The sequence below is a fragment of the Stegastes partitus genome, unplaced genomic scaffold (genome assembly GCF_000690725.1).
Source record: "Stegastes partitus isolate 25-593 unplaced genomic scaffold, Stegastes_partitus-1.0.2 Scaffold729, whole genome shotgun sequence".
In the NCBI taxonomy this organism is placed as follows: domain Eukaryota; kingdom Metazoa; phylum Chordata; class Actinopteri; family Pomacentridae; genus Stegastes; species Stegastes partitus.
In genome coordinates this window covers 232,611-244,298 of record NW_007578460.1, presented here as the reverse complement: position 1 = coordinate 244,298, position 11,688 = coordinate 232,611, and the positions used below count along the sequence as shown (strand labels likewise).

At 44.8% G+C, this 11,688-nt stretch overlaps 1 protein-coding gene across 5 annotated transcripts in view; it reads right to left on the bottom strand.

Annotated features, from left to right (window-relative positions):
- Positions 1-11,300, bottom strand: part of cspg5a (chondroitin sulfate proteoglycan 5a) — a 67,831-nt gene extending 56,531 nt beyond the window's left edge. For all 5 annotated transcript variants that reach the window (XM_008291280.1, XM_008291282.1, XM_008291281.1 and 2 more), the window contains exon 1: positions 10,947-11,300. In XM_008291280.1, coding sequence (XP_008289502.1) covers positions 10,947-11,043 — 97 coding nt within the window. In that variant the 5' untranslated portion in view covers positions 11,044-11,300. The remainder of the gene's footprint in view (positions 1-10,946) is intronic.
- Positions 11,301-11,688: the final 388 nt, after the last annotated feature.

The window sequence follows — 11,688 nt, the reverse complement described above, 5'->3', positions numbered from 1 at the left end:
AACATCAACAATTTGAGTTTCTCTCACTATTAAAACAAACAAAAACACAGATTTCAGTACTTTCTAGTGGTGGTACTTCATTATCCACACAGGATTTTACTACTGTTTGTATAAATAGTCACAGTGTGCCGACCGGCCGAGCCGAGTGAACGCAGATGAAGCAGTGAGAGCCTCTTTAACTCATTCTCATTGATTTCAGCTTCAAATACCTGAATCCCAAGAGAGCCACACTCACATTCCCCGTCTCTCTTCCTGTTCCCACACTCACTCTAATGAATAACACACCAGGATTCCTCATCTTTACTCAGCGCTGCTCATTAATATCGATAGAAAGCAGAAATGCACAGGTCTGCTCTCTCTGCCGTCGCTCATCTCTTTCCTTCGCCGTTCTCTCCGCCTCGCCATCTCCCCGCGTCGTACATTATAAATGTCATTCATGTCGCCTCTGTCTCCTCCGATCTCCTTTTCATTCCCTCAATCCTTCCTTTTTTTTCTGCTTCTGTCATTTTCCTTCTTTCTTTTCACTCTCTTTCTCCCGTCCTCTCTGCCTCTGCCTTTTTTTTTTTTTTTTCTTCCTTCTCCCTCCATCACATAAATCCTTTCATTTCTGACTCCACAGGTGGTGGGATGGAGGAAGGATGTGTTGCTATGGAAACGGTCTCGGCCTCGCTAGGGTTGATGCGGCGCTGCAAAAACCCGACGAGATCTGCATCCGCGCACATGAAACGCTCGCTCACACGCCCGATGATATTGTCTTTATCTTTGAAGCGCGGCCGTTTTGATGAGGTTAAAAAAATGTGACCCCGTGTGCACACCTGCACGAAGCCTCGCATGTAAGATTTCCTCTTTTACACACACATAAGCTCTTTCTCTGCTTCTTTACATCTTTATGTTATACTTCATGTGTCTATCCATGCATTTATTTTTACACAGCCTGTTTTTCTCTACCGCTGTGGCCAGACTTTCAACAGGCAGTCGATTAAATTCCAAGCAGGTATATAAATGGATGACCATGAATTTGTGTTAAAATCTTATTACAACCTGAATCTGAGGTGATTGAATTGAATTTTTTTTTTAAAAACCTTATGAAAAATCATGTAATTAAGTACTCTATGTGTCATCTTCTTGTTTATACTTGAATATATGGTTAGGAATCACATTTTAATCATTTCCTTTTCTTGCCTTTTCACCACATTTTCCTTCAGGCTTTCAGTTACCAAGCTGCATTCATCTCAGAAAGAATTTGGTCATGAGAAACTACCGTGGTCAGTAAAGAACTCACAGCTTTAGGAAGTTTTGGGAGTGAAAGCTGTGGTATGGAGTCACTGGACAAAAAAAAAATCATGATACAATTTTAGAATATTCTAATTTAGGGAGTCTGAGATGAAACCAGACTTCTCCACGTGCTCTTGGCTTTAGAAAATCCACTTAGCTAACTAAATCCTCCTGCTAACTGTTAAACAACTGCAGATGTGCGTCCCTTCAGATGTTAGAAGACCTGATTCAGTGGAGGAAAAGTTGCTCTTCCAGCATTGGCAGCAACTGCATACGCTGCAAAAAAAACACAGGAACGTTTAGCTATGAGAAAGGCTGGATTGCATGAATTTATCAAGAGTTCTACGGATGTATGAAGCACATGCATATCCACAATAATATCTGGAGGGAAGACGTTGGGACACGGAGGAAAGAGCTGCAAGAGAAGTGCTGCATTTCCCTAATTTTTACCTCAGCTTTAAACAAATTAGCAAAAATCGGTCAGATACATCGTTCACAGCTGTTGTCCAGAGCAACATATACTCGCTTTTTCTGATTTAATGCCACTGCTGACATCATTTATTAATGATTTTTATTAACTTTCAAAACCTTTACAATTCACTGTTACAAAACCAAACGCGTTTGTTGTTTGGGTTCAAATAAAATAACGATCAAGTTGGACATGTCTGGACCAAAATCTATGATGGCTTTTCCAAATCAAAGAGAAAAACCGTCACAGATTTCGGGGAGACGTGATGTTGTTTGATCCAATCCCAACAAGAAGTGCATTTGAATGTCAGATAGTTGTTGAAAGCCAATAATGTTGGGACCAATCCATCCTCCCTGACCTCCTCTCCATCCTTACATAATTATTACCTTCATGGATGCTGAACCACCTGAGGCTGTAGTTTAAATTATATAAGGCTCTACTGCTGTTGGCCCTGTGCTCACCGCTGTCAGCCACGTTTTACATGTTTATTTTCTCAATTCTTTAAAATGTCAAGTGGAAAAAGAGACCATTAGAGTTTTCCAAAAGCCAAGAAGATGTTCTCAAATCACATGTTCTATCCAGCCAACAATCAAATAAGACTAGGAGAAGCTTAGACCAGCAAATGTTTTGACATTTGCTTAAAAAAAGAGATTTCTATTTTCCCAAGATGACCTGATTGATTCACTGAATAGTTTCTGAGTTTAATCTATCGTGTGAGCGTTACTGTAAACTGGGAAGCAAACTCACCACACGAGGGAAAACAGCTCCGCGCAAACCAAATAAAACCAGCTGTCTAATTATCTGCCTTTCTACTGAACCTAGTGTGTTACCACGACAGGTGTGTGTGTGTGTGTGTGTGTGTGTGTGTTCACAGAGGGGTGTGATGGGCGGACCGAATGCTAATATGACAGTCTGCGGTAGATGGAGGAGGGAGCGTGCGCAGCCAGACAACGAGCGCTGGTGCACGAGCATGAACTCGATGACTCGCTCCACCAAGGACGTACACACAGGCAGCTTCGCACCTACACAAACCCCCCCTCCAAAAAGCACACCTTCTAAATCCCACACCGTAGAAAGCAGCCGCACCGTAGCACACGTTAACACAAAGAGACAAGCGCAAGCCTACACACGGACGAGCAAGACTCCATTTTCCGTATTTTTCACCCTTTGTCTCACACGCTGCCAACACGAAGACAGAAACATGTAAATTACTGTTGAAGGGCGTCCAGAGTTTGAGAACAACGCCAAGTCAGCGCTGCTAAAATCGCACACACACACCATCGGTGCTGTTTGGTCTTTAAGCCAGGACGTATAGGAGCATCCTGTCAGACTGCTCATGAAACTTTTTTTTTTTTAATGACCTTCCCCACCTGCAAAAACTTCTGGAGGAGCGCCGCCAAGGACGACTACGCTGCAAACAACTGTCACACCTGTGAGCCAGAGCTGCAGCAGCAAACACCTGGACGCTGTCGAGGTCGAGCGCGTGGAGGTGAAACCGAAGGGGACGCTTCACTCACTGGGTGACACGAGTGAGTTTTAGAAGAATAAAGATGTTATTATGCTGCTGCTGCTGCTGCTGTTAAATGTCTTCTCGACTGTTTTCATGGTGAATTATCGTTTTAGTCCAATTTCTTCTTCCTGAACAGATCAAACATTTGGATTCCACTGACATCATTTTCATTTTTGTCGCACAGATCAACGAAATGTGTCTGTTTAAGAGTTCATATTTTGTATTATGTGGTTAATCTCTCAATCGTGATAATTAATGCATTAATTAACGGAGCTCAGTGTGTGAGACGATGACGCACCTGTTCTCAGTTCTGCCAAATCTTTCACCGAACTTCGTCATTCAATGAAAACTGGCTTCGGCTATGAACGCTGTGGTGGGTTTTAAATTTCTTGGTGTCAGAATTTATCCAAACTCCAACACAAAATGTCACTGAGATGCATTTGCCTTATTTCTAGCCTGACATATGTTTAACTTAAAGAGAACTTTTCAACATTCATCCTTCAGTGTTGATTGGCTATTAATATTGTTATACGATACCTACTATTATCGTGATGTGTGACCGATCAGACGGTGCTGTGGGCAGGATATGAGTCCAAAGAGTGGCAACAACAGATAAAGAGAAGCCCTGCATTACAGTGCATTTTTTAAGTTACCAGGAATCAGATTAAATAAAAAAAAACAATAACAGAGATAATTGGAAAGATGCTAAATATCGACCAGGCCTCTCGGGCATGGCAGTGATTCACGCTGCATACGTGTAACTCTACAAATAAACATTAAATAAGCTGCAGAAACAGCCACCAATTAACACCACAGCCAGGAGAAAAAAAAAAACAACAAGTCAGACGTGGGCAGTAATTGGTATGTAGGTGGATTCTGTTAATTCTGCAGCATTTGTTGACTCACTGAGCGTTCTGACTCGACCTCGTGTTTGACTCCAGGCCAGGTGAGCGACGCCGAGGGGCAGGTGTTCCAGGTGGGAGGTTCATTCGAGTGAACACAACACAAAACTCAACTGCTACTTGAGCGATTTAATCAACCCGAACCAACTAACTTGTTGGAGAAATGTGCCAAAATGAATCCGGCTCCAACCGGGAAAACCATTTAAACCAACATCAATGAATAGACGTGATTGAAGCAAAGCAGGAAAGTGGTCTGCGTTCATCCAGAAATTAATGAGCGCCTCTTAAAGTATCTGTTACCCACAGCTGCTTTATGTATAAAAAGCTTCCCCTGCTGTTCATTAAATCTCTGCAGCCATCTGAAGGCAGCAGAAACGTTGCGGCACGAGTGCCACCCACAGCGAACAGCCGCCAGCCGTCCGCTGTGTTTACCCCGATGAAATTAAAAATGCCAGGCTTCTGCAAAATAACCCCAGGTGCCGCTCCACGCAGCGGACAGGTCGGCTATACAAAGGAAAACAGTACAGTAACCACCTTTATTTGCCCTTTTAAGTGTCTCACGTGCAAATACCAACGATGTTAAACACTGAAAACTAGTTCACCAGAGGTAACTCAAAGGGTTTTTTATTTTCAAGAACTTGTTGCTCGAGCTTGTCTGCTGTTAAGGAACAATAAAGAAACTGTCCTCGTGATTTTTTCAAGTTGTGACCAAAACATATCCAAGGTTTTAGTTGTTTAAAGCCTAATTTCTGACATTTTTCCCCGTTAACAAATCGTTCCAGCACAACACATCTCCAATTTGAGAGCGTTTCGCCGACCCCCTTGTCGTACGAGGACCAACACGCCTCTCCCTACAGCATACAGTCGGTCTGCATCACCAACATAACAGAGAGAGAAGCCAGCAGCTGGTCGGGTCAAGCCTGTGGACACCTACGTATGCTAATGTTGGCCTGCAGGCAGCTCCAGGTGGGAGGATATTACAAATGAGATTAGGATCACTTAGTTTCCAAACAAACGGATTTATCCGGGATGAGGTACATAATAGCCGCCACCGATCCCAGTTTAGAGATGTGAGGGATGTTGCCGCCCCTCCTCGTTCCTCCTCGTTCCTCCTCCATCTTCCTCAACGCAGCTCAGCTTCAACAGTTCTGCATAAAAAGACTTTTTTCTTAACCTGTTTAAATTATTCAGACTCTCAAATCCTCCCCCAAAAAACACGTGTTTTGAATAAATAATGAAAGAAATTGCTAATATGAGAGGAGAGGGTCTTCTAATTATACCTACATGTACATTATTGGTGTCAGGAAATGATCCTCAATTAGTTTCTAAATGAGTCTCCGTTCTGTGAAATGGTATTTTAGAATATAAAAGTTGTTTCTAACATGTCACAGGAACAATCTGTGTCACACTAACCTGCTAGAATTTGGACTACACAAGCCTCTTTTATATCAATCACACTTTATTGTGTTATTTTTACCAGCTGACAAACTTCAGCTTATTTCACTTTTATAACAAAGCCTCTCATTACTCAGTGTTGTGTCAGTTGCCATCGTCTCACTTTTTTTTAAATGCCTGTGTGACAACACGAGGGAAGATCTCTTGTGTCTTGTGCAGAACTCATGCAGATGAGTGGTTGAGTCAGGCTGCTGTAGGGGTAGAGCAGGTTTGGGCTTTAGGCTTGTATTTGGTAGTTTGATCCTAAATCATTCGGTCCACATGTGGAGGTCTGCTCGAGCAGGACGACGAGCTGCTAGTTAAAGGTGAACTGTGCTAATTGTACAGAGCACTTGATGCTTTCTGTGTCTTTTGGGAGGTTTAATGACAGAAGCTATTGAGCGTGTTGAAGAAAACGTAGCAGAATAAAGAGTCGCTGAACGTCACATCCCAGACTCACTGTTCTGATTCAGGGGAAACAAAATGGACATCACTGCAGCGTTTCCATTTGCTGCCACGCTGCTAACAGGACGGCTCGTTACTGTCCTGAATGGACACGTTAAGTGCAACTGCGGCAATCTAAAGACGTGTCAGGCATCAATCCCGACTCCTCTACACATCCCTGCCTCGTTTTCTGAAAACTCAAAAGCATCAAACGCCAACTTTTGAAGGTTAGATTTTGAAAAATCCCGACCACGGGATCTGACCAGGCGAAGAGCAGCAAACTGTAAACGATCCACGAGTGTGACTTTAAAGGAGGAACGCGCTCGAACAATGTCGCCGCTTCTCTCCGGCGTTCTGATTTGATTGAAAGCAGGGATGTTTGCACGGCCAACAGTAATCTGCTGGAAATCAAATACACTGTGCAGCGTATGAAATCATTATGCAGAAATAATGAATACACCAGCACAAATAATGATATCATCTACAAATTAGAGCTGGTAATGATGGACTACACCCATTGCTGGAGGCTTTAGACACACACACACACACACACACACGTACACCCTCATACATGGCCAGTAGGCGCAGAGCCACCAGACTTGGCAAGAAACGCGAGCGTGAGCCAAAAATCCAACCAACATTTTGAGCTTAATGAAATTCAAAGCGCGAACACATTATGGCGGCGATATGAACACACTGTTCCGCCGGCCGGAGTCAATGGATGTGTGTGGTTTCCATGGAGACCAAGAGGAGGAGGAGGAGGAGGAGGAGGAGGATGAGAGAGTGCAAAGCCATTGTTCACCGATAATCTATAGACAGAATCAATTTTTATGATTGCTGTTTTTTTTGTTTTACTTATGTTTTATTTTTGCAATAAAAAGAAGAAGAAAGAAAGAAAAAAAAAAGGCTGAATCGGGTTAGTGGAGTCATGGAGGGAGGATTTGGCTTGAAGATTAACCCAGTGCACATCAAAGATAATCTGTCAACTAGCAGATATGTGTCAGCGGGCCAGAGGAGGAGGAGGAGGAGGAGGAAGATGAAGGGAGAGGATAAGACGAGAAGAGATGGCGTACATGCACGTCGCAGAAACTGGACGCCATCGCTCCGTCCATCACACATCCACTACCTTCACCGCTGCTGGGAGGGAGGGAGGGAGGGAGGGGGAGGAAGAGGAGAGGAGGAGGCGAGAGGCATATCATCAGCGTTAAATGCACAGACGGAGGAGGATTGCAAATGGCCACCGGAGGAAAAAAAAAAAAAAAAGCCGACGGGAAATGAGTGACGGCATTCTGGTTGGCTGTTGTCAGTTCGGGGCAGTCGGCCTCGGTCGTCTGAGCATCATTCACAGATGTGGGGCAAGCTGCCGCCTCCTCACTTCACCGGTGAAGCGAGAAGATGTGTGTGTGGCGATGGTGTGTGTGTGTGGTTGGATGGGTAGAGGGGAGGAGGAGGAGGAGGAGGATGAGGAGGGTTAGCCCAAGGTTGTTTTATGTTGTCTGCACCAGATCTGCCAACCTCTTTAATACATCCACCTGAGTTTGAGCTGACAGCAAATCCCCACCGCGGCAATGATGGAGAGTGACAAAAAAAATGTCCCTGAAGGGTTTATTTGTGCAACAAAATTTGAGTTTTAAGAGGATCACACTGCATTTCTATTATCTTAATATCCTACACTGACCTCCAAAAACTGGAGAAATCTCCATCTTATCAGCACAGTTTTAGTCACGCCAACTGCACGGATGCTAATGTCAGAGCCTCGCTTCGGTTCAGGCTGAAACACATCACCGACTGCCATTTTTCTCAGACAATCGTCGTGCCCAGAGGACAAATTCCAGCGACTTTGGTGATCTTTTCTTCTGGCTCTTCTTAAATAAAACGGTGAACATGCTAAACTAAACATTACATGTGCTAGTCATCATTTAGTTCAAAGCAGCGCAGCCCCTCCAGCCTCGCAGAGCTGCCAGCGTCGCTGTCGGGTAATTTCTCATGATTCCAGTGCAGCCATCTGCAGTTTTTTTTTGCTTCAAATAATACACACTCATTTCAAGCGATTTGTACTGTCAGCACTATATTGTAAGACCCGCGACAAAGCTAGTTAGTGTCAATAACGAGGGCAATGATCATTTTTTCATATTTGATATTAAATGTTTTCACTTGAGTTTACAGTTTTGAGTAATAATAATGTGCAACTTTTATAAAATACCTTTAATTTTGGTTTCTGTGACTGATACAGACCTTGAAAGTGGATATCAGTCGCACCCATTGTTCCACTCACACTACAATGGCTATGCCTCGGCCGGTCACTCTGCCCTTCACACTGAAACACACAGAACTCCTGTAGGTGCTTCTGAAAGGCTGTGACTTTGTGCTTTTTTTGCAGGATATAGCAGCAAATTGCACAGTGAGGCTGCAGCGCTGTGTCAAGGCAAATATTTCTGAGTTCTGTGGGTGGACATGGCACAGGATTTGTGGAGAATTTAGAACTCAAAATTCTCCTCCTGACAGGCGTTAGGCGTTAATATCTGATTTCCTGGAGCATGTGCAGTCGTGCAGGTTTGCAGCGCAGACTGTTGGTGCAGCCACACATTCTGGGATGAACGCAGACGTCCACAGAGGAGTCGACGTGGAGCCACGCAGACTCGGACGGACGATGAAGTTCACATCACGCGTATCCCTTGGAAAGCATGAATTTGGATGCTAAGGGTGTCAGGAAACCAGCAAAGTCACTGCACTCGACCAAGAAACAGTTCCAGCACATAAACCCCATAATTTATCATGTGTTTTTTTCATAACGTGTTAACTTTTGAGCCTCAGAAGTGCTGGCGGGTGGATTTTCACCATGTAACCATCTGCTGGCCTTGTGGCGGCGCAGCTCATCTGATCTAACGTCGGTAAGATGAACAAATTCCATCACTTTAAAGGAACTAAGGTCAAATATTTCACACACAATGTTCTTATATTCATGTGCACGATGCTGCCTGAACAAGCTTTTAATGAATACCTCTGGTGAGAACAAGTTTTTTACCTTGTGAACGTGTTCGTGTGGCGTTTTTTCATAAGCAGTTGCCGCCTTGCTTGGGCTTTTTGCCCTGTTGTTTTTTTGTTGCCGTTCCCAAAACCCCGGTTCTTGCCGGCCAGGTTTTCTTCCGGCTTTAGGGATGCATTCTTTTCGGTTTGCTGGGGGGCCCTTTCCCCGTTTTTTTTTTATTTTTCGATTGTTTTGGGTTCCGTTTCGTTTTTTGGGCGGGGTTTTGGTTGGGTTGTTGGGTTGGGGTTGCGTTTTCCCTTTCTTTTAGGCCTTTTCAGGGCGGGAGGGGTTTTTTTTCCGGGCAACCAACCTTTTTAACTTTTTATTTTTTCCTTAACCGGGGGAGTTTTCTGGGGTTAAAACAATGACCAGAGTGGGGCTTTAACATCAGATTTCAGGCTATAGTATTCTGGGAGGCAAAACACTCACATTCATGTCATTAGCAGGAAAAACTGGAGCAAAGGTTGTTGGATGAAGTGACATAATTTGGTTTAAATCACTGGATCTGGCTCTGGTGTGCAGCTCACAGGGAACGTTGGAGGTTCAGATCTTCCAGGCTGATTTTGGAGCTCCAAGTCAAACACAATAAAACAATATATTTTTTGGACTTCACCTTCACAATCTCGCTGCATGAACTCCAGCCAGCGCTGTGAAAGGAATCAGCCAGATTATATTAGATTATAACGCCAGACTGATTTCATCTCGTGCACGCTCCTGCATTATTAATCTGACAGTAATGTAGCCCGCCGCGCGCAATGAATCTCAGACAAAGAGACACGGAAAGCAGCAGAGAGAGAGAACCTCCGTGTCTTTTTTTAATGTTTACCCTAGTGTGTGTGTGTTTTTTTTTTTTTTCTTTGCCTTTTTTCCTCTCTGTGTATCAGAATGTCTCCTCAGATCCCTTCATGAATTATTCATCAGATCCCCTCCGGCCCTAATCCTCGCCTTTGTGTCGCTGTAGTGCCAGTGCGCCTCCGGGGATCCGGTTTACTGCATCGACTGGACGCTGTCACAAATCTCCAAATTCTTCCAATAATATTCCTGCAGTGGCTTATTGTGCGACTGCAGTACTCCAAGTGCTGGTTTAGTGACCTGATTTTGCTGTGATTGGCTCCTACAATGCCGCTGTGTTGTTCTATCGGTATTCCTCCAGCGTTGGAGGGAGTTAAACGGTATTTTAACCCCCCTCTGCTGTGTGGTGACTTACAGTGAGTGCACACTGAGCTGATTGTGACCTTATTGCACATTCATACCCTAGGATACCTCTATAACATCACCTTGTAGATGGATCTCACAATATTTGAACAGTGTCTCTGTTGCAGTGTCCACATTGACCCCATTGTTACCTCCCCCGGTGTCTCCATTCTGTTCAGAAGGACTCAGATTGTACACTTGTGTCTTTACGCTGACCTAATTTTGCTTAATGCCATTTTTTTCTCGTGTGGCATCTCTACAAAACCCCTACAGAGACCCAGTGTTCAACAATGATCCTTAATCATCCTGTGTTTGTCTCCTACAATGTGATATTTTGATTATATTTGCACTAATATCGATAAAATTGTGCGTAAAATCCAGATTCTAAAGGATGAATTCTATGAAATCTGATTTACTGACAGTTTGCAGTGCAGAAAGCAACCACTAAGGTGTTATGTTATATTCATTTTTTTTACTTTCCTAAGCATCTTTCTATTCAGTTGAGTGTGAAGTGCTTCCTAACCTACAATCCGAGCCTCACTGACCTCCTTTCCGGCTGCCCTGTGGGAGTGTGTTAAGGTACCCTGGATCCACAGAGGGGACCGACCGTGCTGCACCAGCAAAATTTTGAGTTTTTTAAATTAAGCAATGCATGATTTAAAGTGCACAGTGAAGGGGCCAGTTTCTTACCGTGCACGGACAGCGGGATCATGTGCAGAACCAGGACGCACGACAACAGCGTTAGTCTCCAGCATCCCGTGCAAACGCTCGCCTCCTTCCCCTGCATCCTCGCAGCGCAGTGAGAGCCTCAGATGATCAGAAGAGAAAAAAAAAAGAAAATCCTTGGTTTTAAATTCTAATGAGAGTGTTCAAAAAAAATGCTGCCCCCCCAAAAAAAAGTAATCCGGACAAGTGGATGTGTTGATTTGTCTAGACTCCAGCCTCCCTGCGCTGCTCCTCCATGCCCGCTCGGTCTCAGCTGTCTCCGTTCGCTCGCTCGGTTCACTTCAGCGCGCTGATGAGGCTGGTTACGGCTCCATTGCCACAAAACAGCGGTCGCAGACGGCACGGCGAGGCGAGGCGAGGGTGGGGTGGCGGTGGAGGCGGGGGGATACTTGTGGGGGCGCACAGACGCACGCCGCGGCTCGGCTCGGCTTGGCTCGGCTCGGAGCGGATCGGCGCTTTGGGCACTTGGTGGCTGAGAGAGGAAACGAACGCACGGCTGGTGTGTGCAGCGCGCTCGGCAGCCTTCTCATCATCTGGGGAGGAGGAAGGAAGAAAGAAGAGGGAGGAAAAAAAAAAGAGGATTGTTGATGACCCCCTCCCCTTCTCCCACACGCCCCCCATCCTCACCCCTCCTCCCTTCCCTCCCTCATTTTCCCAAAACGCTTCCCACCTCCTCCTCCTCCTCCTCTCTCCATCCTTTTCCTAA